The 27,926-nt window shown below is 44.6% G+C and overlaps 3 protein-coding genes across 4 annotated transcripts; 1 reads left to right on the top strand and 2 right to left on the bottom strand.

Annotated features, from left to right (window-relative positions):
• Positions 1 to 63: 63 nt before the first annotated feature.
• Positions 64 to 8,963, bottom strand: LOC149280639 (secreted frizzled-related protein 2-like). The gene is made up of 5 exons (XM_089500340.1): positions 8,883 to 8,963; positions 4,405 to 4,509; positions 1,020 to 1,560; positions 563 to 640; positions 64 to 368 (listed from the first exon to the last, which is right to left on the bottom strand). Exons 1-5 carry the CDS (start codon positions 8,961 to 8,963, stop codon positions 64 to 66), a joined length of 1,110 nt encoding a protein of 369 aa, XP_089356466.1.
• A 3,719-nt stretch (positions 8,964 to 12,682) lies between these two features.
• LOC149280638 (ragulator complex protein LAMTOR1) lies at positions 12,683 to 15,820 on the top strand. 2 transcript variants are annotated; one of them, XM_089500346.1, is made up of 5 exons: positions 12,683 to 12,724; positions 14,185 to 14,327; positions 14,902 to 14,979; positions 15,282 to 15,408; positions 15,728 to 15,820. In XM_089500346.1, exons 1-5 carry the CDS (start codon positions 12,683 to 12,685, stop codon positions 15,818 to 15,820), a joined length of 483 nt encoding a protein of 160 aa, XP_089356472.1. The 2 variants fall into 2 exon arrangements, with proteins under 2 accessions (XP_089356472.1, XP_089356471.1); XM_089500345.1 differs by having other exon boundaries at positions 14,179 to 14,327.
• Positions 15,821 to 18,494: 2,674 nt separating this feature from the next.
• Positions 18,495 to 20,139, bottom strand: LOC149280637 (leucine-rich repeat-containing protein 51-like). The gene is made up of 4 exons (XM_089500339.1): positions 20,061 to 20,139; positions 19,650 to 19,855; positions 19,044 to 19,192; positions 18,495 to 18,633 (listed from the first exon to the last, which is right to left on the bottom strand). The coding sequence occupies exons 1-4, from the start codon at positions 20,137 to 20,139 to the stop codon at positions 18,495 to 18,497; spliced, it is 573 nt and encodes a 190-aa protein (XP_089356465.1).
• Between the last annotated feature and the right edge of the window lie 7,787 nt (positions 20,140 to 27,926).

Raw genomic sequence — 27,926 nt, 5'->3', positions numbered from 1 at the left:
AGCTCTCGGTCTACTTACACGTAGCAGACACCTTCCATACAAAGGTATACTTGTCGCTCGTTTCTAGCACTGTAGCTTGCGTACTGTTCTTGAAAACCTCTTTGTTTCCTTCTCACTTTTATCCCACTTCCTGACCCAGGAGATGACCAGTTTGTCATCTACCCTGTGCCCCAAAACCAGCACGGTTACCCCCGGCTCCTGGATATCGGGGCAGAGGCAGTTGTCGCCGTCATTCAGCCAGAGAACTGTCTTTTTTATCTCTTCGTCGGTCCAGCCTTTGGACTTGTACACTGTCCTGCTTTTAACTTCTGGAATCACCATGACATCCCCTTCCATGGTGGACACCGAGCGGACGTTCATCTTCATAGCTGGAAAACACAACCACGTGGACAGCATAAGTTAAAGCCAAAAATCTTATCTTCCATAAACTTATTATGGTATGGTATTTAACGTCAGTTGTATTTACTCCTTTCTATGTGTTTGTTTCAATGTGTAGTCTTTATTATTTTCTCTTTGATTTGGGAACCTAGAGGCGGCTGGTTTTTGCCTTTTAGTTACTCACCAAAATCCCTAGAACAGAACTCCTGCAGGAATTCTTTATCGGCATCTCCAAGGCTATGGCAGGCGGCACATGGGACCTCTGGGAAAGAAAACTATTTTAGCAACAAAAAAAATTAATATTTACATATTCCCAATACAATGCAGGAAACAGATCGGTTTGTATCACGAGGTCCATTGAAAGCTCCAATGTTTTTTTTATTTCAGAGGTTCTCAGAAACTTGAGATCTGTAAAAAAAATATTCTTAAATGGAATAAACCAAAACCCCAACAACGAGGCAATTGTCCTAAACCGGGCTTTTTGTATACGGTCAAAATATAACCACCTGTATGACCTTTTCTGGATTAAAGTGCTTTAAGAAAGGAGCTTGGTTCGGTATTAGCTTTGGTACCTAGAGACTCAATGTCCCTTGTTAAGGTTTTCGGGATCTCCTCACACCAGCACAGATGCACACACTTACCTTCCTTTGCTATCTGGGGCTTCTCATCTGTACCAGCAGGGGGCACACAAAGTTCATTCCCCTGTGGAAACTGGGTGCAGTTAAACATCTCAGGCCAGGGAAATCCAAATGCAGCCATGACAGGGGTACAGCCATCCCGAACTGCCTCGCAGAGCGACCTGCATGGATACACCGCTTCCTCCATGTCGCTCAGACACACCGGTGCAAATAAGGAACACAGGAACTTCTTGGTGTCCGCGTGGCACTGCTTGGTGAGAAGTGGCACCCACGAGCCAGCCTGCTGCAACGCCTCCTTCATGGTGTCGTGGCCAAGGAGGTTAGGTAGACGCATTTCGCTGTACCCTACATTGTGGCACAGGGTCATGCTGCTTGGGATGGACTTACAGCTGCTTTTGCGGGTGCTGAGCTGGGTGAGGATGAAGGGGAATGAGCCAGCGGGACACAGAAGGCACGCAAAGCCCCACCAGAAGAGCGTGGACATGAAGGACTTCATCATCAACACAAGGGCAAGCGAGATGTCACCAAACGACAAAAGTCCCAGCTGCGGTAAAGAGAAGAATATCAGTTAACTGGACTGCAATGAGGTACTCGGGGCTCGGCCGCTCTTGGTTTACAAATCTGATAATTGTCGGCAAAACTGCAATTAGACTTTCAGATTTGTTTCCTAAACATTTTCTGTGGTATAGTTGGGCTCCAGGCTGGCGCACAGTCATTCCGTTACATAATAAATGGTTTTAGGTTCTGGCACCGAAGAGCTTACAATCTAAATAGTCATATAACATGGGATAGAGAGAAGGCTGGTGAAGTCTGGTGTTCCTCTCAGTATTCCGCATGGCCAGAGGGACACTATTGTTTTAGGAGAGGCGTTTCTGACCCGCTTATCAGGCCTGGACTGGCCCCCTGGCCAAATGCTCCAGTGGCATGTCACTGTGAATATTCTTGGGGCAATACTTTATGCAGATCCACAATACTTGTATGTCAGGGGTAATTGGGGCAAATACACTAATGCAAGATATGTTTAAATGTTTTAACCCCAGTGAGAGAATGACCCCATGCACCAGGGCTGATCATTAAACTGGAACAATAAGCCCTGCGGGGTATTTACCTGCGTCCCAGGGATTATGCCCTCCACCTATAGGTGTAAAAGGAAGGAGCCATGGCTTGTAAATTAATTTAGGTTAGGGTTATCTAATATGAGCTTCTGGGGTGGCAAAACTCATACGCATAAACATTTCTCTCCCTCTATTCATTATGTAGGACCAACGCAGCAAAGAGTGCTGAGCCGGCCCTGTATAATGTATAATTCAAAGTGTAAGGAGCCCTTTATTTTAAACTATACATTATACAGGGCCGGTCAGGCTCACTGGGATTGTACCTTCATAGTGTATAGTGAAGTGAAGGTTCTGAAAGCATAGAACTCTCCTGTCAACCCTCCTTTTAGTTAATAAGCCCAACAGTATTAAATACAAGAATCTACACCAGGTAGCCTCATCAGAGTATATAATGTATAATAGGATGTATATGAGAAGTACTTTATAACATGCATTCTTTAGCTGTAGAATGGAAAAAACCACTTACCTTTAGGAGAAGCTGCAGCTCCCAAGCTACACTGCTACAGTTTGAGTTTCAGGCAGCGTTTGGTTGCTTGAAGCAGCCAATTTATTGAAAGCAATGGGAACGCTTTCTGTACACGAGCAGAAAGTAACGCTCACGCGAGCCAGTGCTGGCTGGTTGTGAGAGTTGTGCGTGGATTTACAAGGGGACACTCGTTTGGGCTGAAGATAAATTCATCCAGTTACGCGAGACCCCAGTCCTCTTCAATATCAGCAGACTGCCTCAAAATAACAGGACTGGGAGTGTGACCACACCGGTGTATGGGGGATCTCCCAGACTCTCAGCCAGATGCCATATCTGTGTTATGGAATCGATGGCTCGCTCCTCTCCTTCCAACTATAAACTCACAAAGAATACCCTTGGGGAGACGCATATGCTTTCTCCTCCCCGCACTTCTCCATTACTATGCAGATACTCACTTTATTGCCTGTAGAGGAACCGATGAATTCCAAGTGGATGTTCCCTCCTTTAACCTCTTCTCTAGCAGATCATTCCACCGTCCTATAAGACCACCAGTGCTTGAAATCTGCGAAAGATGTTTCTGGGTGTCATTGTGATCAGCGGTCCTCAATTATCGGTACCTAAAGTTGTGTGATGGGCATCACTACCGCCACTTTACGCTTAGAGACCGAAGTACTCTTAAAAGCTTGCAATCTAGTGCCAATAAAGGTATCATCTTTACCAATTTTTTTTTTCTTTCTCTCTCTCCGCAACTAACACGTTACAATTCTACATCTCTACTTTAAAGACCAAACCAAATATACCAAAAAATCAACCCAAAATCCAGAGCAGGACAGCAGAAGACATACCTCAGCTCCTTTTAGGAGAAGACGCTGAGCCCAAAGAAAGCACAGGCTGAAAGAGCGATCAGCGAGGATGTGTTGGGTCTTGATCATACAGCTGGGGGGGGGCAAGTTTATACAACTGGGAATGTGAGCGTTAGCCAGTAATTACTACGGGCTTCTCTCCCAAACTCACACTGGCTGGTCTGGGGCTCGTTGCCTGCAGGCTGTATACATAAACGCCCCTGGATTAGTGTCATAAATTTTCAGGCGGGGTGGAAATTAAATAAAACAACAAAATAAGCAGAAATTTGAGAACCTAAAAAGCTTTTTTTTTTGTTGAAGCATATCTATATAATATATACATTATATATATATATATATATATACACACACATTATATATATATATAATATATATACATATATAAATTAATTATATATATATACATTATATATAAAATATATATATATATATATATAAAATATATATATAAAAAAAATAAAAAAAATATATATATATATATATAAGTTCCACCTGGCTTTGCTACATTTGTATATATTTTTTTTATAGTTTTTTTTTTTAACTTTGTTTTATTTGATATAAAGTTGCCAGTAAACTTTTAGGTCTGCCAAATGGAGAGACCATATGCAACATGTTTATTTGGTTTTATCTGCAGTGTCATGGAAGTTTTTACTGCCGTGAAGAGGTTAACCGATGTTTTACGCTTAGGACAAGAACCTGCATGTCTTGCGTGCATGTAACATACAATAAATGTCTTGCGTTGATCAAAAAAGAAGTATATATAGTTTTTTTTAAATATGTAAACATTTTTAAACTGTTTATGTGAGTGCGTAACCAGTTTTACTGGAAATTACAGAAAAAGAATCAAAGGCAGATTTTATAAACCAATACGGGATGGATTTACTAACGTGTGACTTGCAGAAAGATGATGTCGAATTGAGAGCTTTAGTTTTAACAGGACTCACCTGAGCTGAAGATTCAGGGAATTTGCTGTTTCTCGTGGAATACGGCACTTTTACTTTGGTGAGAAGAAATGAACCAACTCGCAATTCACGAAATCCACCCCAGTCCTTCAGGGTGCAGAAATGACTGTTTTCTTAGTAATCGTTATATTAAAACTGACCAATCATGAGCCCCACGACGCCCAAAACATATCTGGAATACAATGTGTACCTTGTTCTATGTTTGCTTTCCAGCGGAGATGGGGTCTGGAATCAGATAAATATATTTTAAAAATGTACAATATCTAAACAATCAGTTTGCTGGTATATTATATTATTATTATTATTATTATTATTTTTTATCACACGTCCACTTTGAAATAGTTTTTGCGACGGGGCTGATAAGACGAGATAGTGTTCTGATTTTTGGACGCTGTTTCATTCTAAAATAAAAATGTCATTAACTCCTCCAGTGCGAGAGAGAACGTGTGCAGTTAACTGTTCAGTATCTGTGTAGCCATGCACGGCACCGAGGAACTGAGCGGTCGCTGCTGATGTCATATCATGGCGCCCCACTTCGATGGGTGCCGCGTGGGAGCTGTGATTGAGATCTACGCTGCAAATCACAGACCCTGATTGATTCTAAAGCTCTGTTTGTTGTCTTATGAGCAGTGGGGCAATTTGCTAGGATGGCTGAATAGTCCCTGAAAATCAGGACTGCCCCACTTAAAATGGGATAGTTTGGATTACTTCATACTGTGAAGCATTTTCATCTATACACTGAGCATTTAGTATATCTGGGAACTTCCCAATGCTGGTCATCCAGAGGTCTCCCTCTACTTATGAGGAGGAAGGGACCGAGCCAAGTTTGGAAGGAGCGACGTCATGCGGGGGTCAGCGCTCTGTGAATGGTGGCAGAGTGGACTAAACCCAAGGAGTTGTCCCATAACTCCTCCCCACCCATAGATAAAAAACACTTCCCCAGAGGTCCGGAAATCAGCTCAGATTCCCGGGGGCCACAGGCCAAACCGGTACACCTAGGAACTTTTTGACTATGGCTACCAAGAGCCCCATTATGGGAATACGGGTAGGAGGTCCTGCTGATCTCGGTTGGTGGTCCAGTGGACATCAGTGGGCGGTCCAGGCTGATGCCGCAGGAAAAACAGTTTTTGGTGTGGAAGTGGGCAAGAAATGGGGCTGCCGCAACACCACTCCTGTGACCCGGGGTTTCCCCACGGTGACCTGGAGACCCGGTGAAGTGGCGCTTAACACAGAGGTAATAATGAGTAATAAAATGAGTGTTATGAGCGCCCATTTAGATGAGTTGCAATTGGAACTGATCATTCCGTGCATGACTTCCGATGAATAGAACGTCTGTGACTTTCACAGAAGGACACAGAGCGCTGCATGGCGGCTCACACTGAAGCACCCACCATCTGCTGGCCCTATCATCTTACCAAGTCTCTCCTGCCACGGAAAGGAAAAATAACTCGTAGGAAGAACACAAAGTATTAATATTACTCCATTATGTTCGGTACTTTAGCAGAGAAAAGAAAACTGAACCAATGGGTGTCGATTGTCTAAATACTTCATTATTTCCCATACAGTCCAGGCATGCCTATATTGGGCTATAGCAGACGCAAAGGGTTAAAGACTAAAGAGACTGTTATATAGTTTGAAGTCCATGTTTTACAAGCAGCTTTATAGCTTACTATCCTTTCAAAGTACTCCAAAGGCAGGTGAAGAAGGTGAAATGTCTCCACCTGCTTCTCTTGGGTCAGACCCATAACACCTGGTGTGTCAGTTGTATTACCCAAGCGCTCCGATCTTCTGAGCTCCAACTACCAGGAGGCGCTGATGAGTCTCTATAGACTTCTTCTAATGGGTCAGTCAGAGGGGAACTCCCATGAGTTTTTTTTGTAGGTTTTATAGTTGTGTACTCGGTACAATACCTAGTGTTGTGTGCTTAGCTAGTTAATTTTAGGTGTTTTTCGTGGGTATCCTTGATTCCTTGCACCCACCCCCGCCCCCCATGCATACAGGTTTCTGTTTCTTCGGTCTTTAGAGAGCTCCAGCGTCGCCTCTCCCAGCTGGACCACAGAGCTAACAGGCAGGGTGACCTCCTCTGATGACATCAGACGCCACTTGGGTGAAGATGCGTATGGCTGTAAATAAGTGAATTTGTCGCATTTTGGCATCATGCAGCATACGGGACGTTGGATGCCATTTGTGGGCTCTGTACTCACACAATGATTTTGCAAGCTACCAGGAGGCCTCCCGGTCAGGAAGGAAGCTGGAGAGGGCCAAATGATCTTGGATCGAGGATCGTGTCCCATGCACCTGAGAATTAAATGGGGGCCACAGGAATGCTGTCCCGCAGAGCTCTACCACTGTCCTGAAAAGAGGAAATGAGGTAGAGCTCAGTGGGACAGATGGATACGGTGACACAATCGGGGCTGTCTTGTGCAAGGTGGGACAGTTGGGAGGTATCAATGAAGCTGAAACAACACCACACATAAATCTTTAGAGTACTGAAAAAAATCCATAATACCGAGGATTAAATCACTAATTGGTTAAAAGTCCAAGTTCCTTGATTTAGTCTATTCTACTGGAGCAAGGACTATAATTCTTGTCCTTGCCCATAAAATGCTAAATGTCCACACAAGCCATGCCGGCCCCCAGCTATAAAGCCAGCCTTATGTTTATTAATCAAGTCACATCAAAGAGCCGCGTAATTAAGAGTCTATTGTAACACCTTAAGACTATTGTCTAATATTATCTATTATCTTGACAAAAGCCGCCTCTGGCCTGAGGTTACAATAAGGTATTGTGCTTTACCCGGGGGTTGTGGAAGATTATATCCGGTGCCAAATTATGGTGGTTTCCTGTCTTGTGGAAGGACGTTTTAATTACATTTTGTGAGCCCACCTACAGCATGCGTTTTAGGAAATGATCACATCTTAGATAAGCCATCGTCTCTGAGAAACTCGACAGCGCTGAGAAATCTAACAGAAGACCTCAGCCTACATCCCAACACTAGAAGACCCCAGCATACATCTCAACACTAGAAGACCCCAGCATACATCCCAACGCTAGAAGACCTCAGCATACATCCCAACGCTAGAAGACCTCAGCATACATCCCAACGCTAGAAGACCTCAGCATACATCCCAACACTAGAAGACCTCAGCATACATCCCAACACTAGAAGACCCCAGCATACATCCCAACGCTAGAAGACCTCAGCATACATCCCAACGCTAGAAGACCCCAGCATACATCCCAACACTAGAAGACCTCAGCATACATCCCAACACTAGAAGACCCCAGCATACATCCCAACGCTAGAAGACCTCAGCATACATCCCAACGCTAGAAGACCCCAGCATACATCCCAACACTAGAAGACCTCAGCATACATCCCAACGCTAGAAGACCCCAGCATACATCCCAACACTAGAAGACCTCAGCATACATCCCAACACTAGAAGACCCCAGCATACATCCCAACGCTAGAAGACCTCAGCATACATCCCAACGCTAGAAGACCCCAGCATACATCCCAACACTAGAAGACCTCAGCATACATCCCAACGCTAGAAGACCCCAGCATACATCCCAACGCTAGAAGACCTCAGCATACATCCCAACACTAGAAGACCCCAGCATACATCCCAACGCTAGAAGACCTCAGCATACATCCCAACGCTAGAAGACCCCAGCATACATCCCAACACTAGAAGACCTCAGCATACATCCCAACACTAGAAGACCCCAGCATACATCCCAACGCTAGAAGACCTCAGCATACATCCCAACGCTAGAAGACCTCAGCATACATCCCCACGCTAGAAGACCTCACAATACATCCCAACACTAGAAGACTCCAGCATACATCCCAATACTAGAAGACCCCAGCATACATCCCAACACTAGAAGACCTCAGCATACATCCCAACACTAGAAGACCTCAGCATACATCCCAACACTGCAAACGCAGAGCGATCATTTCCTTCTGTTGTGGCATATATTATGTTTATACTTATTATTACTGTGTGTTTTCTGCTCGTTGTGACAGTGCTACGGGAGGTGGCTATAACTGTGTCCTGAACTGACCTTCCATAAAGCATCACTTCACTCTAATACAAGCCTGACGCTCTCTGAACCCCCCGATCTAATCCATAGCTGGCCAGTAAGAGACATCCCCCGTACCCTTTGTGCAAGCATAAGAGTGGCACTGGTTTGGGTGATTCCCACTCTTCTGGAACTGTTAGGGTTATAGAGAACCAGTACAGGAGCTGCAGGAAGAATCGCTTTGTTAGGTTGTTTACCGGGAGCGTTCATTCTATACATGGAACATGACATATCACCTGCGATCATCCAGTCTGCTGACCGCGTACTGGAAAAATCCCACACCTCGCCACAATACTCTGGAACAAGTAACAAGTACAAAAAAAAGCCTCTGGGGGTAGGGCGATCAGAGACAGAGTAACTGCACCCACCCCCGCCAGGAATCTCATAATCACATCAATGCGCTTTCTCAGCGGCGATAACCAGATTATTCGGACGGAGACTATCGCCATCGCCGCTTTGTGGGTAGCTGAGTTCGTTAAGGCTTCATGTCGCCCGTTTTCATCACATGGAATTGTTTCGATAAAGTGTCAGATTCTACTTGCCATACGCTGAGATGCGTGTCTCCCGGGGCCAGCATCTCATCCATGTCCTGACATTGTCTTCTGCCCCCCCCGCCCCCCAACACTTACAAATGCTGCCTGAACCAATCAACAACAATCAGCAAGTTAACAGCAGGGGAGAGATAACAGGTTAACCCCTTGCTTATCAATGTTAAAAAACTAGTATAGTTTTTTAGATTCCGGGATTGGGCATTCTTTTTGTAATCATATACCGGTGCTTGCTGTCAATAGACAGCCGGTTCTCCCATGCAGGGGCTGCTGCGGCTTGGGCGCCGGCCAAGTCTTCGTGTTCAGGGGGGAAAAAACTTTGAATTCCTTTGTTCCCGTGTTCGTTTCGGGCGAATATTTGTATATATATATATATATATATATATATATATGAATATATATATATATATATATATATATGAATATATTTGTATTTCTGTATTCGTTTTTCTCTTACTTTTTGCTGGTTTGCTAGCAGGGGTTAATGCTGTAACAGTAGCTTTGGTGCCAGGATTTTAAAGGTCTGTAAGAGAGACTCTATTGGTTGCCAGCAGGGGGTTCCTCTGGCATCACCCAATTAAAGGTAGCTCCACGTACCACCCAGGCCTTGCTCCTCCCAGTCTCTTAGCAACTTAGCCTGGGAGGAACGGGGATTGGAGCCCCCCATGGCAAAGGGCAGGGCAAGGTACACCTCGGAGCAACTTGGCCTGGGGATCCTAAGGATTCCCATTAACCCCTGCAATGCTACAAAGACTTAACATAGGCTAGAGGCAGTGACTTGTATTGAAGGAAGGGGCCAGGGAGATAAGCTAGGAGATATTCGTGTACGTTTACCCGCCTCCATATTTTTTTTTCGGTATTCGTGTTTGTTTTCATGCGCTCCCAAATACATATGCACAAGCATACAAAAAACACGGGACGTACAGGTATGTCCTAAAGGTAATCTTCTCACACTGTTTGAGGATGTTCCTGTACAAAGGGGTAAAATGTCCCATTCAGCCTCACCAATATATGCATGCAATATGCATTCTCTATCCATGGGGGAATAAACATTTACCATTAGGAGAAGCTGCAGCTCCAGAGCTTGAAACAACCAATCAACGGCAGGAAACCACTCAGTGGGGCTGTTTTGTGCAAATGCGTGCTCTTATGATTTGGCAGTGAGTATAGCACACGAGTACAGAACTTTTCTGCCATACCTACCAATATTTCAGGTATCCAACAGCACAGAACTCCATCGATTTTAAACCTCCTTAGGGCAAGGATTCCCCCCGAACGGTCTATGATCCCTACTGAATGCAAAATACCAGACGGTGCCAACAAATAAGGACTGTCCAGCAAAAACCAGGACGTTTGGAAAGTATGCTATACAAAGAACAAGCCACTAATACCTAATAATTCCACATAGTGCTATAAACCTAAAATAAATATGTTTACTGTTGAACCCTTTAAAGGCCATCAAGGCAGCAAACATTTATAATTAATGTATTTAATAATTTAAAGAATACTATGGCATCACGCTCGTGTCTGCCACACAAAATGTGTCGACGGGGCAAATAAGGTATTAAAACAATTACCCATTTGAGCCCAGCGTGAGTCTCAGCACATGTATTATTGCTATAGATCAGAAATGCACTTGTACAAAAGGGCAAACATCACACCGAAGCGCTAATTAAATCACACATGCATGACCAAAGCCGTGTGAAATACGTGTTGCTGACCAGCACATGTAAAGTGCTGCCCCCTGGAGCACGTTGGATGTATTCAATCGCAGTATGGATTCAATTACTCAGTCGTACATCCAGTCAGCCACACGCGTATTATATACGTCCTGGGAAATATGTCATCAAAATGTGATGTCATTACTGTATTGGTATTCGGATGCTTGCAGGTGTTCTATATTAGGACATCGGAGCATATGTGATGTCATGTGCATACTTCCCAACAGTCCAGTTTCCAAAGGACAGTCCTAATTTTCAGGCATTGTCCTTTTTCTGTAGTAAGTGGGGATCACATGGCAATTGGAGAGCTCCTCCGGTTTCCCCTGACTAGTCCAGAAAGCTGTAAGGTAGCTCCACCATGCCTTTGCAGTTAAGGTGGGTTGGTGGCCATCATGCCTGGGAACTCTCTGGTTTTGCCAGACCGCAGAGAATGTCTGAGCCTGGATGTCCCCAGGTATGGTGGTCATGCATGTGGCCTCATACACTGACAGCACCAGTGTTAGAATATTCTTTGTCTTGAATATCTAAACTTCTCCAGTGATCAAACAGCAATCAAGACCACAGCTTCTATGTCTTATTAATCAGGTTTATTCGATAACAAATTATCAATTCCTAGAGTACCGATGCTGGAACAAATGGTGATAAAACATACTGTAGGCTCAATATTCTTGGTGAGATGAAGGTGAGAGCGTAGAAACAAAGAGACCTTGCCCTTGTAATCATGCCTATTTATACCCCTTTACATTTTGGTTAGGGTATACGTAAAGGAATCCTATTGGAACAGTCATATGATACACCGGCATTCCACAGAAGACCCTCTAAGCTACGTCACATAATTGATACCATATGTTCCTAGCACTCAAGTTGCATTTAGGCCTAAAATGTGCAGAACAAAATAAAAGTCTAAAAATGATTTCTTACAACCAGACCCTCCAGAAATGTTAAGGGGCATACCTGGGAACTCTCTGGCTATCTGGAAACCCCATGCGGGATGTGGGTAGGAGGTCCCGCTGACATTGGTGGGCAGTTCCCCAGCTGATGTGGTACACGCGTTATTTTAATGGGGAATGGGCAGGGAGTTGGGCGTCCCTCAACCCCGCTCCCGCGAACATAAGGTTCCCCTTAGTGACCCGGAGAAGCGGAGCTTCAACCTGAGTCTCCGGACAAGCCTCCAGACGTGTCTATATTTTATCTCTAATCCTAAATTCAGATCAGCAAAAATGTATAATTCACAAGAGATATTATATCGCAACGGTACTATTACCTCTGAGACGCCAATAAAAAGTTGGTATCGCACTATGTAGAACAGCGAATGCATCTCTTGGAAACCCTATAGATCCCTGTCTACATTTCAAAAAACAAACTTCTTAGGGGATTAAAGGTGACGGGCTTTACAAGTCGTTTTATTTGAGTTTGTGACCTACTGATATATTTTGTATTTCTGTATATAATGTGGATATCTGTATATAATGACGTATATCTGTTCTGTATAATGATGTACATCTGTGTATTATGTGGATATGTGTACATAATGATGTATATGTGTATATAATTATGTATATGGGTTTATTTTGTGTATATAATAATGTATATCGGTATATTATGTGTCTCTGTATAATGATGTTTATCTGTATATAATGATGTATATCTATATAATGATGTATATCGGTATACTATATGGATATCTATATATATGATGTATAGGTGTATATATTATATATCTTTGTATTGTAAATATTTGGAGCGGACAAGCGCAGCGTTTCCATGGCGACGGGAGTTCTGGTTTATTCCTGTTTCCGGTTATGGGTCCCGGAAGCGGAAGTGCCGCTTGGGCCCAGGTTTCCTCTGTCATGTGACGGAGTCAGGCTGTTGGTCTCAGTCAGGGAGCCCCGAGCGGACATGGGCTGCTGTTACAGCGGGGAGACCGACACCGGAAAGGGGGTGAGGGGGAGTGTGAGGACCTGGGGCTGGGACACGGCGCCGGACACCGCTGGAGGGGGCTCACTGGGTGTTCGGGTTTACTGGTCTTGCCCTGGGATTTGAAGGGGGGGAGAGGGGCATTAATCCTGTGAGTTGAAAGTTAGACACTGAACCTCATTCTTGCAGTTAGTTATACCCCCTAATCTGTCCGTCTATGCCCCCCTCATTACCCTCCGTGCACCTGCACACTCTCTCTGGGGGTACTTCTGTGCTCATACTCTAGTTGCCTTTGAGTACATTTTCCCAGACTGTGTCTGCACTCCTACCAATGATGTAACCCTGCGCGCCCGGCCGCCCCATGCCCAGGCTGCGCGCCCGGCCGCCCCATGCCCAGGCTGCGCGCCCGGCCGCCCCATGCCCAGGCTGCGCGCCCGGCCGCCCCATGCCCAGGCTGCGCGCCCGGCCGCCCCATGCCCAGGCTGCGCGCCCGGCCGCCCCATGCCCAGGCTGCGCGCCCGGCCGCCCCATGCCCAGGCTGCGCGCCCGGCCGCCCCACGCCCAGGCTGCGCCCCTGCGCTCCTGGCCGCCCCTTCCGCAGTATGACATTAAGTTACGACACAGAATGTATAAAGTAAATTGGTTTATATGAGAGCCTCATAAACTTATACTGTAATGTGTTTTTTTCCCCCAAGAGGACACGTTCTATAATTTTAGTATCAGTATAGAATGACATCACATGTATTTTAACGCTCTTTGGAACAGCGCCAGCACAATAAGCATTTGATACAGCGGGAGAACTAAAATGTGTGCCTCTCGGGCGTATGGAGCACTCATTGAGTAAACTCCGCAATAAAATCTGTAAACACAAAATTGAGCTACATACCAGATTTCTTTCCAGGTGATCAGAGATCTAAAGTAGCTCCGTCTAAAAATCTAAAAAAAAAAAAAAAAAAAGACATGAATCTGTTAATCTTATAACATGGGGCTACATGTTTTTGTTAAGTTAGGAGCCATCCAGACAAATCTGTGAGCCAGCGTGATATTTTTAAATGCCAGAAAAAGGTGCGCCCATAAACATCAAAATAAAATGACAGTCAGATCTAAAAATCTAGCGGCTGTGGCTACCGGGCTAAAATTTTAAGAAATCGTCCATTACAAATGACTTTTTATGCTTCCTGTCTCTACGGATGGGGATTTGTGTAGGTGCCACAAGCCCACGACAGGCTCAGGAGGCAGAAAAAAGCTTGCGTTACTGTCCCAAATGTTAGGCCCTATGACACTTTATGGCTTGTAATTGCCCCCAACCCCATTATCGCTTGCTGGTACTGTGTGAAAAGCCGACAGTGTACATGTGAGAACAATATGTGGATGCTTAGATGCTGTCACTTTATCAGAGGAGATTCCAAATAAAAGTTAGGACACCCAGCCTAAAGAGGAGTATTTTAGATGTTTTCTTCATTGTCTCTTCTTCCTAGGACCAGGGGGAGAGAGAGCACCTATTACCCCCAAACCAGACGCTTCCCAACAGGACGCCAAATGGATCGGAACCTAGTTCTATCAACAACCCGGCGGCTCGAACAGATGAACAGGCCCTACTGTCACGGATCCTTGCAAGGACGGCTCAGTAAGTAAAATGGCAACATTTGACTTAAGATGACAATGCAGACTACATTTTCCTTAAAAAGGGGAAGTCCCGTGGAAATTCTTCCATAAACCCCAGTGCTGTATACACAGTCGGCATGGACAAAATCTAGCGTAATCTCATTTTGTTCCAATAAACTCCCTTTATCTGCAGACCTGGAGCCGCCGTTGCTGTCAGTCATGTGATATTTTGGGTGACTTTCCCGGCTCAAACACCACACGGAGCTGATGCTTTATGGCAATACTAATGAAGTCTTTCGTTAGTCTGTGTCCTGCTGGGTGATTAAGACTGAGCCATTCTCTTGTTTCCCACAGGCAGCACAATAAAGAGTCAGAGTGTTTGTCTAGGACCATTTACACATTATGTTGGTCGATGTGGAATAGTTTTACACTTATAGTTGTTTCTGGTGATGTCTTGCACCTTAAACAGCAAACTCCATACCTCCACAGGACAGCACTAAGGGAGCTATTTAACAAATAGTGATATTTCCTCACGTGTGAGATTCACATTTACGTCAGCATTACCTTTGACTCACTTGGCTCTACTTTTTCCACAGAAACATCATCGATGTATCGGCCGTGGAATCCCAGGGTATGGAACAACATGAGTGCATGGACAGAGCGAGACAGTACAGGTGGGTACCAGACGGTTGTTTTAAGTGTAATAACTGAGAGTAAGCGCAGACGCACATCTTTTTTTTTCCAGTTTTTATTTACTTCAATGCTTGTTTAATCTTTTAATTCGCTGTAAACTAAATAAGACCTTATGTATGGTCCTATTAACAGAAATGAATAGTGATGTGAGATTTAGGTGGATGACTATACATTTATCTGTAACGTTGTGATGAGCTGAATGGATGTGGAGCCACAGACCGGTGTAAACACCCCAGGCCGCTGATCGCCGGCACGCTAACCGCTCGCTCTGTCTCCCCCGCAGCACACGCCTCGCAAAATTAAGCAACAACCTGACGCACTGGAAGAAACTGCCGCCACTGCCCTCTCTAACTGCTCAGCCTCACCAAATACTCGCCAGTGACCCCGTTCCCTACTCAGACATACAACAGGTAACCAAGATGAGCGTTTCACGTTCTCTAGATCGGCTAATTTTCCCACAGTGTCAGGGTTGCTTTTGTCTCCGGTCATCATAAGGGGTGCCCACAGCAGGCATTTAATAATACAATCCACTGTATCTGTTTGAACACAAAATATCAGCATATGATGCATTATTATATATTTTTTATTTTAGATGGGGCTTTATGTTTATTATGCCAAGGCCTGTCATCCAGTAGTAGTCTAAGTTTAAGATAAACAAGTAAAACATATTCTGCTGGGAATGGGATTTTTTTTGATAGTTGACTAGCTGACTGTCCCCTCTCGTTTCAGGTTTCAAAGATAGCTGCTTATGCCTTCAGTGCACTTTCACAGATCCGAGTGGACGCAAAAGAGGATCTTGTTGTACAGTTCGGGATTCCGTAATCCCGTAGCACATTTACACTTTCCGTCTCCCTCTGGCCCTCACGCCGTTATATTTTTCTTTCTTTCTGTTTTTTTTCTCCTCTCTTTATCATAAAGGGTGTCTGTGTTTCTTTTTTTTTTAACATTATTAGGTAAACTTTTGCAGCACAAGTTTTTCCAAGCCTCGCAGAGTAACTTGGTCCTCTCTCTTCCTACTGAATCACCCCTAACTACTCTCCTTGTCTATTGCACTGATCATTACTATTGCAGCAGTCAGGACCTCACGCAGATCACAATATTTCTTTTCATCCTGGAAATACTGCAGTTGTTTCATGTGCAGATTTTTGAGTGCTGTAGGGAATGTATCTGCTGAAAAAAAGAAAGTATTGTTTGAGGAAAAAATTTTGGGTTAATAAAATAAAATAAAGGTTTATTTAAAGCACTTCCAGGAACAGATTTTAACGAGCCACACAGAGACGGGGCAATATTTGGGACATAGTTTTGAGGTTCTTGATTGAGGTCTGTATAAAGAATTTATGAATAAAATGATCTATATATTTCACACCCAGCGTTCTGATACAGATGTTTGCGTGGCGGTGCTGTGGTCGAATCACAACGTACGGAGGTATTTAACTTATTGGGATTTCAGCGTACATCTGGACGCTTGAAGAACTTGTGGTGGGGGACTCGGCAGCTCCGTGCGAACCCTGCGACTTCCACAACTACAGGTTCACAGCCGCCACGGCTGCTTGACGGCAGGGAGCGGCGTCTCCGTGGCACAATAGGCCATTAGAACTGAGCACTTGCTTCTTGCCGCGGCTTTGTAACACGCTAACGATACCCCGACCCCCTTTATTGCGTCTGGAGTGCGCCTGTCATAATCGTACACACTGTAATCCTACTAATTTAACTAATGAACTGCATTTATTAGGCAATCATGGTTTTTTTTTTATACATATATATCAACAGTTGTGGCAAATCAATGTAAAATTGTTAACCTTTTGGGAAATATGCATTTTCACCATTTATTTTACCATTTTTTATGATTTGCTCACACTAGATTAAATTTATTCCTCAGTATTCACACTGTGCTGTCTTCTTCTTTATTATCATTATTATTATAATTATTATCATTATTATCGTTATTAAGAGCCCATGAGCTTTTCCTGCGTGTGAAGGGAGAATAAATGGGTTTGGGCTGAAGGCAAGGCAAAGAGGGTGTATTCACTAAACGGGGGGGATGGCCGGAGGGGTTTTAAGACCCTGATATTAGGATGCATTACAAAGGGCTAAACCCAGTGAGCTTGGGCATTCGACAATACGAGGATTGATGCTCATAACACCGCGTTTAGTTAGAAAAGCCTTAAATGCGGCAGAGTGGCTTTAAAGTTGAAGTATGGGGGATTAAAAGGGGCTAAGGTGTTGGCAGGGGTGCGGGACTTGTACCCTGGTAACTCCTATCCTAGAACACTGGCAGATTTCCTTTAACACTTGGCCATTCCCTTTGTGTGAATAAGGTTCCCCCGTTTCATATATGTATAAGCATATTAAACAAGTAATACAAAAAGTCAGTGTTTCCCAAATTAGGATATATTACCGTTGAGTAAATCTTTACACGTGAAGTAAGTTTCCTGTTAAGCCAACGGCCATCTGTACTCGTCACAAGGCTGCGGAGAAAGAAGAGGAGGCAGCGTCTGGTGAAATTACTGGAGCGGTAACCAGTAAAGCCAAAGCTTTTATTTGCTTTTATATATGCGGTATTTACTTACTATCCCGTGCGCTTGGCGGTTTACCGAACTGCTCTGTTTATGGAGTGAACTTCACCAAATGACACCGCCGGTGATCTGCCGGCAGCTGGGTTTCCGGAATTTGGCTGCGTTTTTAAAATGCTTGTTAACCACAACATTTAGGGTGTATTAACACAATGACACTAGGTGCCTGTGCTGGTTTTGTCCCCGATCCACTTCCGTCCGATCTTTAGAGAAAGCTTTTGGATGAGCTCCAATCTCGAGTAGGTGATGCATTCTCGGGCTGTGTGAGTCCCGCTTACCAATCGCTGCTGCCGAGCTTGGCTGGCCCTGTATAATGCATAGTTAAATCAGCGAGTGTGTCAGAGGCTCCTTCCATGTTGAATTATGCATTATACAGTGCCAGTTCATCCCTTTCTTGGAGGAACCTACTGGCCCTTCATAAAGAATAGTGAAGTGAGACACCTAGATTAAACCTCAAATGCGCTCTCTAGTGTGTTACGCAAATAGACCTTAGCAGATTTCCCATTTAATTCTTTCCCTGAAGGTTTAATAAAATAAAAACAACACAGAAACGTTCAAGAAACATCCTTATTTCTATGGCAACGACCCTCACAGGTGTTTGCTCATCCGTATCACAAGACGAGTGTTCCCAAAAACAATTATGAGATATAACATTTTACATGAATGAAGAACTATATCTGGGAAAGGATGATGTTTCAGCCAAGCAGATGGAACAGCGCCTTTAAACACAGATCAGAATTAATTATATTGCACTACTGTTATATAGATAAACTAGCCCCTTGGAAAGGGTTAACTAAATTCTTTTGGGTAGAATAAATCCCTGAATGGAGGCGAAACGCAGTAAATATGGCTGTTTAGCGTATGGTAACCTAAAACACGAGTGTTGCACGGACTTCGCCGTCTGCCACGGCTGCAGGATGAGGCTATTCGTCTTTGGTTCTCTTCGGCCGCTTTGGCTTGGTGTTCACGCGTCTCCATACGTCTGCCGTCGCCCGTTCTTGTTTCGTGACTCCGCTGAAATCCAAGGATTTGAGCTGCGGCAGAACCGATAAGATATAGTTCCTGGAAGGCAGGAAGAGCTGAGGTTAAGAAGAGCTGGTCGGTGATGGGGACATGATAAATTACTTATACACACAAACACACATATATAACAGGTTATGTAAAAAATGGACATATATTGCAGATTTCGTGCAGATCGCAACGCAGCATTTCTGCTGATAGGAAGTGTGAGTGATGACATGGAGGACAGCACTCAGGGGCCCACACTGTGAGTGTGAGCGGTCTACCACCTGTTGTTACTCCTGGATACTTCACAATAATACCAGATCTAAAAGGGGAGAAATTTTGTGTTCTGATGGCAAAGTTATGACATCATGTGACAGCGCCACATTTAAAGTCACTGAGCACTACAATGCGACCCCTTCTGAGAGCATTCAGACTGAGGGAGCCAACTCAGCAGGGCGTTCGCTCACCTGTACCCTTTCTCCGACTCTATGGGGTTACCGTGCAGGGTGAGGCTCTTCAGGTTGGGCAGAGATGCCAGTTTATCGACCTCTGAGAGCTGGCTAATGCTGTTACCGTGAAGGTTGAGGACAGAGAGCAGGGGGTAGGTTGTCAGGACCTGCGGAAAAAATTACAAATGCGATAATTTATAATATTTAGTTATAATAATAATTGTTTCGCCTGAAAACAGGGAACAGTGCCCTCTATTCGGCAAAACACGGTGGCTGCCATGACTTATATCTGAGAAAAGGTATCTCTGAACAAAAAATACAATATATATCTATATATATATAATGTAAATGGATGAAGCTGTATTAGTCCAGTAGACAAGATGTCAAAAAATAGAGTATTGCAGAGTATGCGGTGATACCTTTTTTTATTGGACTAACATAATATTAAAAAGACAAGCTTTCAAGAGTTATCCTCCCTTCATCAGGTCCGAAGCAATACTGATCAACATGATAGAGGTTACAACTTAAAACAAGTGATGGTATTAGAGAAGGTGGGGGGGGGCGTAAAAATAGGTGTGTACTAAGTATGTATTGTGTAGTAAATAATGTTTTGTGCGGCCTTACTGGGTCAATGTTGGGTAGGTCGTTGAAGGACAGATCTATCCAAGAGAGTTGCTGCGGGTCACTGAGAAGCTTCCCGACCGTCTCCCCGAAGCCCTGAAGGTCTGTCAGGGTGTTGTTGTTGAGACGGACCGCCTGACTCCGCAGCGTCCCGTTTTCGCAGCGTTTTAAGGGTTTCAGGCCCTCGCGGGGGTCTTCCAGCAGCACATCTGTATGGAGAAGACACATCAGCTAGATGTAGGTTACTTCTGAGACATTAATATCCACATGGTGTTTTCCGAATGATGAATCAATACTGCAATGCAACATATCCACACGAGAATAAAACTTTAAAACAGACCGCAGTCAGTGGGCTCTATTCACTAAACGGATACAAGCGGTAGAGCCCGATACAGGGGCAGTTTTTCACATTACCTGCCATAGAATTGATGCATTTAAATGATAAATCTACTGGGGGTCCTGGATTCAAATCGTTGCCTTTTTTTCTACTCATCTTTCGAAGATTATTTCAAAACCTTGAAAAATAGACAAGAGAGTCTGCAGACAATGGACGTTATACTCGGCAACTTCTAAATTCATTAGAATGATACCACAATGAACAAAAAAATACATAGCAGTTCTGTGCGACATGCTACCTGCGACAACAAACTACTAAAAATGCTTTTATTTTAATTCTAGACAATACAAAAAAATCTAAAATGTCCAAAGGGCATTCTACAAAGAACAATTTTAGTGCAAAGTAAATGTAGTTATATAGCGCCAGCGGACTCTGTAGTGCTGTCTGGTGTCACCATGGAAACTAGACACCAAATTTAATAAGTTACTGCAGAATTTACACACACAAATATATATACTTTATATATATTATATATGGTATATATATATATATTATATATGGTATATATATATATATATAGTCATTCTGTAATGTTGTATACAATGTATTATAATATAAAACATCTGCATAGGCTATATACTAAAGCATAATAAATATAAATGTATACCTGCCAGCCTGCATACCCCATTCTACCCCAGGAAATCTACCCCTGACCGGTGCCATGTTATTTGGGTATTGATCACACGTTTTAGCGATAATCCTCCCCCACAAAATGAATAACACGTTCTGACATAATCTTCTCAGCGGCTACAGGCAGGTTTGCAGCGAGCGCTGTGAACGACTCCCATTACTCGCAGGGTTGAAACTGGGACTGGACTACAAAGGCTGCTAGCCAGTTCTGAGCTCAGTAGCTGGAGACCCTCACTGAAGACCCCCTAATATGATCATATGACGTGTCCCCCGCCTTCACTTACACCTCGAGGTCCCATACATTTCATACGAGCATTCCCGCGTCCTTGTGTCTCCATAGTAACGAAACACGCATCACGTGACCGCCCCAGTTCGCATGGGGGTGGAGCTAGGTAATCGGAAGCTAAGTAAACATTTGGCACGGAGCGGTAGCGGGGGGATGTGTTTATCTTGTGATCACACGGTGATTGTGTAACGATTTACAAACAAATGACAGTGATCTGTGCAAGGTGACGTCAGAAGCCATTAAAGTTGTAAGAAGATAGTTATTTTTTTTAAACCAGAGCATTATTATTAGTAGTATTATTATTATTAACCCTGTAGACACAGACAAGTCCCAATATTTTCCCCCCAGGCCAAGTTGCTCAGCCACTGAGATTTTTTTTATTATTGTTAATAGCTATATTGAGTTATATGGCACCGTCATATTCTGCAACGTTGTACAATGGGCAACCGGTACATAACAGCAAAACATCACTTGTCATTCTATGAATCCCTCTATGCGTTTGTAAGAGGGAAAATGTTCGTTTAAAGGGCACACATTGCTCAGATGCCTTTTTGTGTTTGATACTTTTTTTTTAATTTTTATACTGTTTTGTATGCCTTTTATACCATTCTTTTTGTGTAAGCACTGTGACTATTTTTGTGATTAAAAATGAATGAATCAGTTATGTTTTGTGCTCTGATTTTTTTGGGGGAAAGCCTGCGTTATCACATTGCAGTTTTTCTGATTTGAAAATGTTACCTTTTTCAATGAATTTGGATTGTGACTAGTTCAGGGGGTTACTGGAGCCTCCTTAGGTATTTGCAGAACCTTAAAGAGAACTTGGTGATGGCAGCGAATAACGTTTTGGGGTCATGGGATGAACAGGTTTGGGGTTAAGGTGTAGTCGCTCTGCGCCTTTCAGGGAAAGCAGCAAGCAGGCCCCAGCGGGCTGTTTTTGTCCGCTAACATGGTTCTTGTTTAACAGAAAAGCAGGCTATAATGCCATTGTGTGTCATATAATGTCCTTTTTTGTGAATGATGTGCTTGACACATTATGGCCATACCTGGAAACTTTTGGGATGCGGGTAGGAAGTTGAGCGAGGGGGAGACACGCTATTGTTGGAGGGGAGTGGGGCGTAGTGACCCGCAGAAGCGCCACTTCCCTAGGAGTCTCCGGCCCGAACCCCTAGAGTCCTCAGATATGATTATAGCATAACTGCCAACGGCCATCAACAGTATTTTGGGACAGCTGCCAGGTGTCACCCATGCAGAAAACATACAATGTCCATGCACATGGAGGTCCTGGGACAAATCAGGCACGTACAGCCCTGAGTCGACAGAATTTCAGAATCTATCCCGAGGCTGCACAACATCAGTACTCGATGGCCACAATTTTTCGGTAAACTACGTGTTTTAAGAGGATTCATATAACTCCTGCATGATTTGTGGCCCCCAAGGACTGGAGTTGTGCAGCTCTGGCCCGTCTGATGGGCAACACAAGGCAAACCCCGCCTACATCTTGAGTGGCAGCTCTACAATGACACACTTGGAGAATAAAGTACCCTTACTTATAGTAAATGGTTTATGGGTATTGAACCAACAAAGATGGAGTCTTTCAGCGAAGTTGATACATTTTATTGGACCAGCACAGAAAAAGGTGCCTAAGCTTATGTAACATCTTTTTTGCAGACACATATTTAGGTAACACAATAACTAAGTCCAGTGTGCTTAGAGCTGGTGAAAGAGAGGATGATGTTTAGTTCTTGTAAATCTCTTGTGTTTAGAACCGTGTGAGGAATGTACACACAAAGGTAAAAGACATGGGAGCCATTTTGTTGGAGCCTGTTGAAAACGGATTCTGCTGTTCTACGGACTCCAAACAAATGGCCGACCGCGAAGTAAATTCTGCCACTCCGGACGGAGTAACAGGCTGCTATTGGCTGTTCTGTGCAGTGTAGACCAATAAGAAAAGATTGTGGGCGTGTGGCTTCAGTGAGAGGCTTGGAACGCAAGGTTGCGTTCCATCTGACGACATAGGCGCTGGCCGGACCCGCGCAGATTTACGACAGCCAATGGCGGCCGGGCCCGCGGGTGGTTCTGGAGTTTGAATAGTTCCCAGGTCGGATTTTTAGGTGGATTTAATTGCAGAGGAGAGCGCGGGAGCGGACGAGAGAGTGTAAAGGAGAGGTCCGGGTGTCCGGTGAGTGCCGCGCCGGGGGCTAAGGTATTGGGGGAGAGGTGAGGGGCGGGCCGTGGGAAGGCAAGTGTTTTCTCCCGGGTAATTTGGATCAAGGTGGCGTTGCCCTGTTCCACCTAGCATGCTGACGGTGGGTGTGATTACTAAAATACAGCTGCTAGAGGCCTAAAGGCTGCCTGGGGGTTCTAGGAGTTGCAGTACTAAACGGAGTGGGGGTTCTTAAGGCAATGGTGAATGGCTGCATTTGGTTTTATGTAACCTGCGGTATGAGGGGCTGGCTGAGGGTGATGAGATTTTATTCTCAGGAGGGGCTGGCTGAGGGAGTTGCTCCTGGACTCTGCTTTAGTGTGTTGGGATTAGTTATCTGATACTGTCAGCTTTAGGACTGGGAAGTGGCTGAGGATACTGGGTGTTTTCACCTCTTGCTGGGTATAAGAAAAGAGATGGTTGGTTTGACAGGGTGATTTGTTGGAGTACTCTTAGTGGGGGGTTGGCCAACATGGTAGGTGAGGAGTACACTATCCTCTAAAGTTTGTAAAGAACCGGCTTTAAATTGTGTAATGATTAATGGAACTGTGCATAAAAAAAAAAATACAGACGCTCTTACATGGGATGAATTTGTTTCATATATTGCTGTCATATTCTGTGGCGCTGTACAACGGGTTATTAGTATGGTATTTGATAAAATGACCTGCAGAAGCGCCACTTAAGGAGGCATTAAAAATCCACGCTAATAACATCCAACAATGTAGGCTTATTTTAATTCTTTGTTTATAGCAGCGACTAAATATATACTTAAAAAAAAAAAACCAAAAAAACCCCCCAAAAACTTGAAGTTGCGAATATCTCACTTTGATTTTTAGTTTCTCTGTTAGCTGACTGGCTTTTCCCGTCCATATAAATTGTGAAAGTGGACGGATTACTTGTTTTAAGGAAAAAGATATTGACGACATATATATATCTACACGTATAATGTATAGCCGATACTGGGCTTTATTTACTCCTTGACTTCGCTATGCATTATGAATACCCAGTGAACTGCTGCTAGAAGAGCATGTCTGGCCCTGTATAATGTATGGTTAAATCACTGATGTACATTATTCAGGGCCAGCTATGCCTTGGAAGTTGGAGAAGCTTGCCAGTGATAGTGAAGCAAGCGTTGAAACCAAAGCCCCCATAACAGCCGTCCATTTAGTGAATAAGCCCCACTGTGTGCAGTTAAGGTGTTGTCTGTGGCAGGCGGGATGCCTTGGAATCTGAATGTGCTACCTGTTATCTCATCATGCAGCTTTATACGCATTTTTAAATATTGAAGTTGAGTTTTCATACAGACCACCTTAGTTGACTCAGGATAATGCTCGCCTCGGGCGAGTTCCGCCATGATGACTTCTGTCTCGGGAGAATCGCTGGTCTGCTAAGCTACTTCAACTAATCTCGAGCTCCCAAGCGCCCGCTAAGTGTGTTAGCTTGCCAGTTGATCTCGTTTGCGCCTTCTTCCCGTGCAATCTTCACGGTAGTTGGAGTGAATGTTTTTATATATAGACAGTTTTTGACTAATTCCTGGCAGATGTGAAATATTTGCTGCCATGACAAAGGTGTCAATGTATATTTTTAGTGGGCAATGTATTTGTTCAGAGTCAGTGGCCAGGCTAGTTTTGTAGGAAAGAGCTTTATGTGATACCGTGGCCGGGTCTAGCCGGGTTATTTTTCAAACAGTCTCGAGATGTATTGTGTATCAAGGAATCAAGAAAGTAATGTATCCGTTGGACTTTCTGAACGTGTGTCATTTTTGGTCCTATGGGGCAGAGAATGAGAGACTGAAGGTCACGTGACAGCGCTGTGTGAAGCTTCTAATAGGGCGGGTAGAATTCAGTGATTCTGCCAACTGGTCAATATAGTGTTGGATAACCAGGTCACCAGCTGTTTGGGATTAAAGAACATGATGTACCCCCACCTGTACCGACTTGCTCGACTTCTCTTCTCATTACTTGGGCCAACTCATTTATACGATCTCATAACCTTGTATCTTTGGGTGGTAGATGCATGGAACAGCCTCCCACCAGAAGTTTTTGAGCCCAATGCAGTGAGGGAGCTTTCACATGTATGGGATAGGCATAAAGTTGGTATGATCAAGGGCCGAGTCTCCACACCAGGCAATATGGGCAGACTGGATGTGCTGGACGGGTCTTGGGGGAAATAATTTTGATTAAAATGTTCTAGATGCACATCACGTAGGGGCCACATGACGCTGACCCTGCATACAGTGTCGTGGGTTTAAATGTTCTCATCTCCACTCCCAGCTCACTGAATAACCTAAACCTGGCGGAGCCGAGCAGTGTCTCCGGAGAAATGTTGTTAGTTTGATAAATGAACCCTGTGAATAGGGATAACAACATGTGTTCCACCGTCGGCTTTGTATAGGACTGAATCCGGTGGCCACCGGTTTGTGCCATTGGGCTGGGGGGCAGGGGTTCTCTTTTAAGCAAAAGAGTGTCTTGCATAAAGCAAGTGGCAACCTACAGATGTCTGTGTTTACAAACTACAAATCCCATAATCCTCCTGCTGGAATTAGATTAAAGCATGTTCTTTCAGATGAACTCATTGAGAATTATGGTGACCGATGCCCTCTAACGCACATCGTGTGTTGTGTTCTCTGTCGATATTCTCTGCGAGTTACATTAATTTGCCGTTTCCTGGTTATTTAGCAGTTTGGAAGAATGTGAGCGCATGCAGGCTGTCACTTGACACTCTGGTACTCGAAGAGTTAACGTTATCCCGTTTGCAGATCACGTGACTGTTCCTCCCGAGGCTTTGCTGCGGGGCCCCGGCCGTGCTTCTGTGCATGGAGTCCGCAGAAGTCCGTGTCCTTGTAGCTCGGTGTGAACAGACCTTATCTGTCCTCTCGCAGCGCGACCAAACGGCCTGCTTCCTCCTCCTCCGTGCATTGGCTCGTAGCGGCCACGTCACGGCCCCGGAGCACTGTGGGAATTGGCATGCAAACACAAGCCGAAGGGCTATGGAAGCAGACCCGGGAGCCCAGCGAGCCATTCGATGTCAGAGCCCCGCACACCTAGCGGGCTGAACTCGGCTGGGTTCTTGTTTGCATTCGGTGGTAAATGTTCCCTCCCCGTCACCCGGTGGGATTGCTGGCCTTTTACGGATGAAAACTTTCAGCTCGTTTTTGTGACCCCCCCCCCCCATGTAAATATTGATTTTTCGTGACTTTTTTCGTCGCTGAGGAATGATTCTTACAGTGAGGAGCCCAGCGTTCCCTTGTAAGGTGGGATACTGGGCAGGGGGTCCCGAAAGTTTGTGGTGGGATCCGTGTTTACTGGCTGCCTGGCGGACGACCACTTATAACCTTTCCCTATAGCGGTTCGGGTTTGGCAGGCTTTATTATCCATCTGTCGCCTGCGTCTCGTTAATCCTTACGCCCGCCATGTGCAGAATTCCTGGGAAAATGCTTTGGGTATTAAATGATGTGACAAATTAACCCTTTCGGTGACAGGCAAACCCTGTCAAGGTTTACTTTTTTTGGGAGGGCATGTTTGTATTTTAGGATCTCCCCTTAACAGGAGCTGGGTATCTTTTTATAAAGCAACATATTTGTTTGCGTAGGTATTTCGTTTTAATCGGGGCAGTAAAGGGTTTTCTAGAACGAGCTTGCTTCCTAAATGCAGGACTATAACGCCCATCAATCTGAAGGGAGAGTTGCAGGTTGGCTATAGAAGCGCAGGTTTGGCTTGTAGTCTGGGCGTTACTGAAACAGGGCAAATGGGGTAATATACGGAGGCTTATACAGGTGAGAAGGAAGCTTCAGCATCTATTACTATGGTAGTGGTTCACTTATTCCTTCCCTGTTCTGTGTATAACACTGGCCTTGCTCTGATGGTTATACTTTATACAGTTCTATAAACCCAACTGCATGCGATATAACTGAACGCTTCCCCTCTGAGATTGGAAAGCGCCCTTTACAGCCTCCGTGTCTGAGATTAGTGAGCTTTGCGGTTTGGTAACGGCTGGATTGCTGCCATGGCTGCGGGTGTGAAGCGGTTGCCTCCGTGCGCTTTGATGTCGGTCCCATAAGATCCCGGGCCGTAAAGGTTTCTGATTCCGCACATGAGGTTTCAGGGAGAAAATGATTGCCCGGCAAAGCGGACTATAGACTACCCCCCCCCCCCCCCATGTGTCAAAAGAGCATTTTGTTTCTGCTTATCGGATCATTCTGTCGGTTGCTATGGTGATAAAGCGCTTGAATAATACAGCTCGTTAGGGATAATAATGTGGCTATTTGTTCTTCAATGGGTTAATCAGGGGCCTGGATTCTGACTTCCGGATGTCCTGCTCTCTGCCTTAGGGGTGGGATGTAAATAAACACTGTGGAGTGACGAGACTCTCTCATATATTGCCCCCCACCCACCAGGGGGTCCGCTTCCAAAAATCGCGTTTAACCACTTCTGCTTTTCAGGACTCTTCCAGAGACCGCGTATCGTAACTTTTTATTCCGGTGCCCCCCGGCTATCTCTGCTGTTAATAAAACGTGGGTTGGAATCCCCGTCTGCTTTTTACGAGGACCCTGGCTGTGTCCGTGACACGCTGAGCCAGAAAGTCGGCGTCGAAGTGCGATATTTCAAACGCTGTGGCTAAATGTTACAGTAATACATGCGGTGTCTGCACCTGCGTAGAAAGGATATCTGTCTGTTTTAACCCTTTTTTGTAATTAGTGCATTTTCTGTGGAGTCGCAGTACTTGCTGCGCTCGTACGAATTCTTTGTCAAACACAGAAAATAG

Source organism: Sceloporus occidentalis, unplaced genomic scaffold, assembly GCF_023333645.1.
Source record: "Sceloporus occidentalis isolate IW3139 unplaced genomic scaffold, rSceOcc1.0.p SCAF_151, whole genome shotgun sequence".
NCBI lineage: Eukaryota > Metazoa > Chordata > Lepidosauria > Squamata > Phrynosomatidae > Sceloporus > Sceloporus occidentalis.
This window is presented reverse-complemented; position numbering and strand designations above follow the sequence as displayed.

Coding starts and splice junctions, on each gene's coding strand:
- LOC149280639 (XM_089500340.1), bottom strand. CDS start 8,963: ATGGCGATAGTCTCCGTCCGAATAATCTGGTTATCGCCGCTGAGAAAG. Junction 4,510..8,882: donor TTATGAGATTCCTGGCGGGG/GTGGGTGCAGTT, acceptor TGCACCCTGAAG/GACTGGGGTGGATTTCGTGA. Junction 1,561..4,404: donor TCCCTGAATCTTCAGCTCAG/GTGAGTCCTGTT, acceptor TCTTTACCGCAG/CTGGGACTTTTGTCGTTTGG.
- LOC149280637 (XM_089500339.1), bottom strand. CDS start 20,139: ATGAGTAGAAAAAAAGGCAACGATTTGAATCCAGGACCCCCAGTAGAT. Junction 19,193..19,649: donor ACCTACCCAACATTGACCCA/GTAAGGCCGCAC, acceptor TTTTTTCCGCAG/GTCCTGACAACCTACCCCCT. Junction 18,634..19,043: donor GAGTCGGAGAAAGGGTACAG/GTGAGCGAACGC, acceptor CCTGCCTTCCAG/GAACTATATCTTATCGGTTC.
- LOC149280638 (XM_089500345.1), top strand. CDS start 12,683: ATGGGCTGCTGTTACAGCGGGGAGACCGACACCGGAAAGGGG. Junction 12,725..14,178: donor AGACCGACACCGGAAAGGGG/GTGAGGGGGAGT, acceptor TCTTCTTCCTAG/GACCAGGGGGAGAGAGAGCA. Junction 14,328..14,901: donor ATCCTTGCAAGGACGGCTCA/GTAAGTAAAATG, acceptor CTTTTTCCACAG/AAACATCATCGATGTATCGG.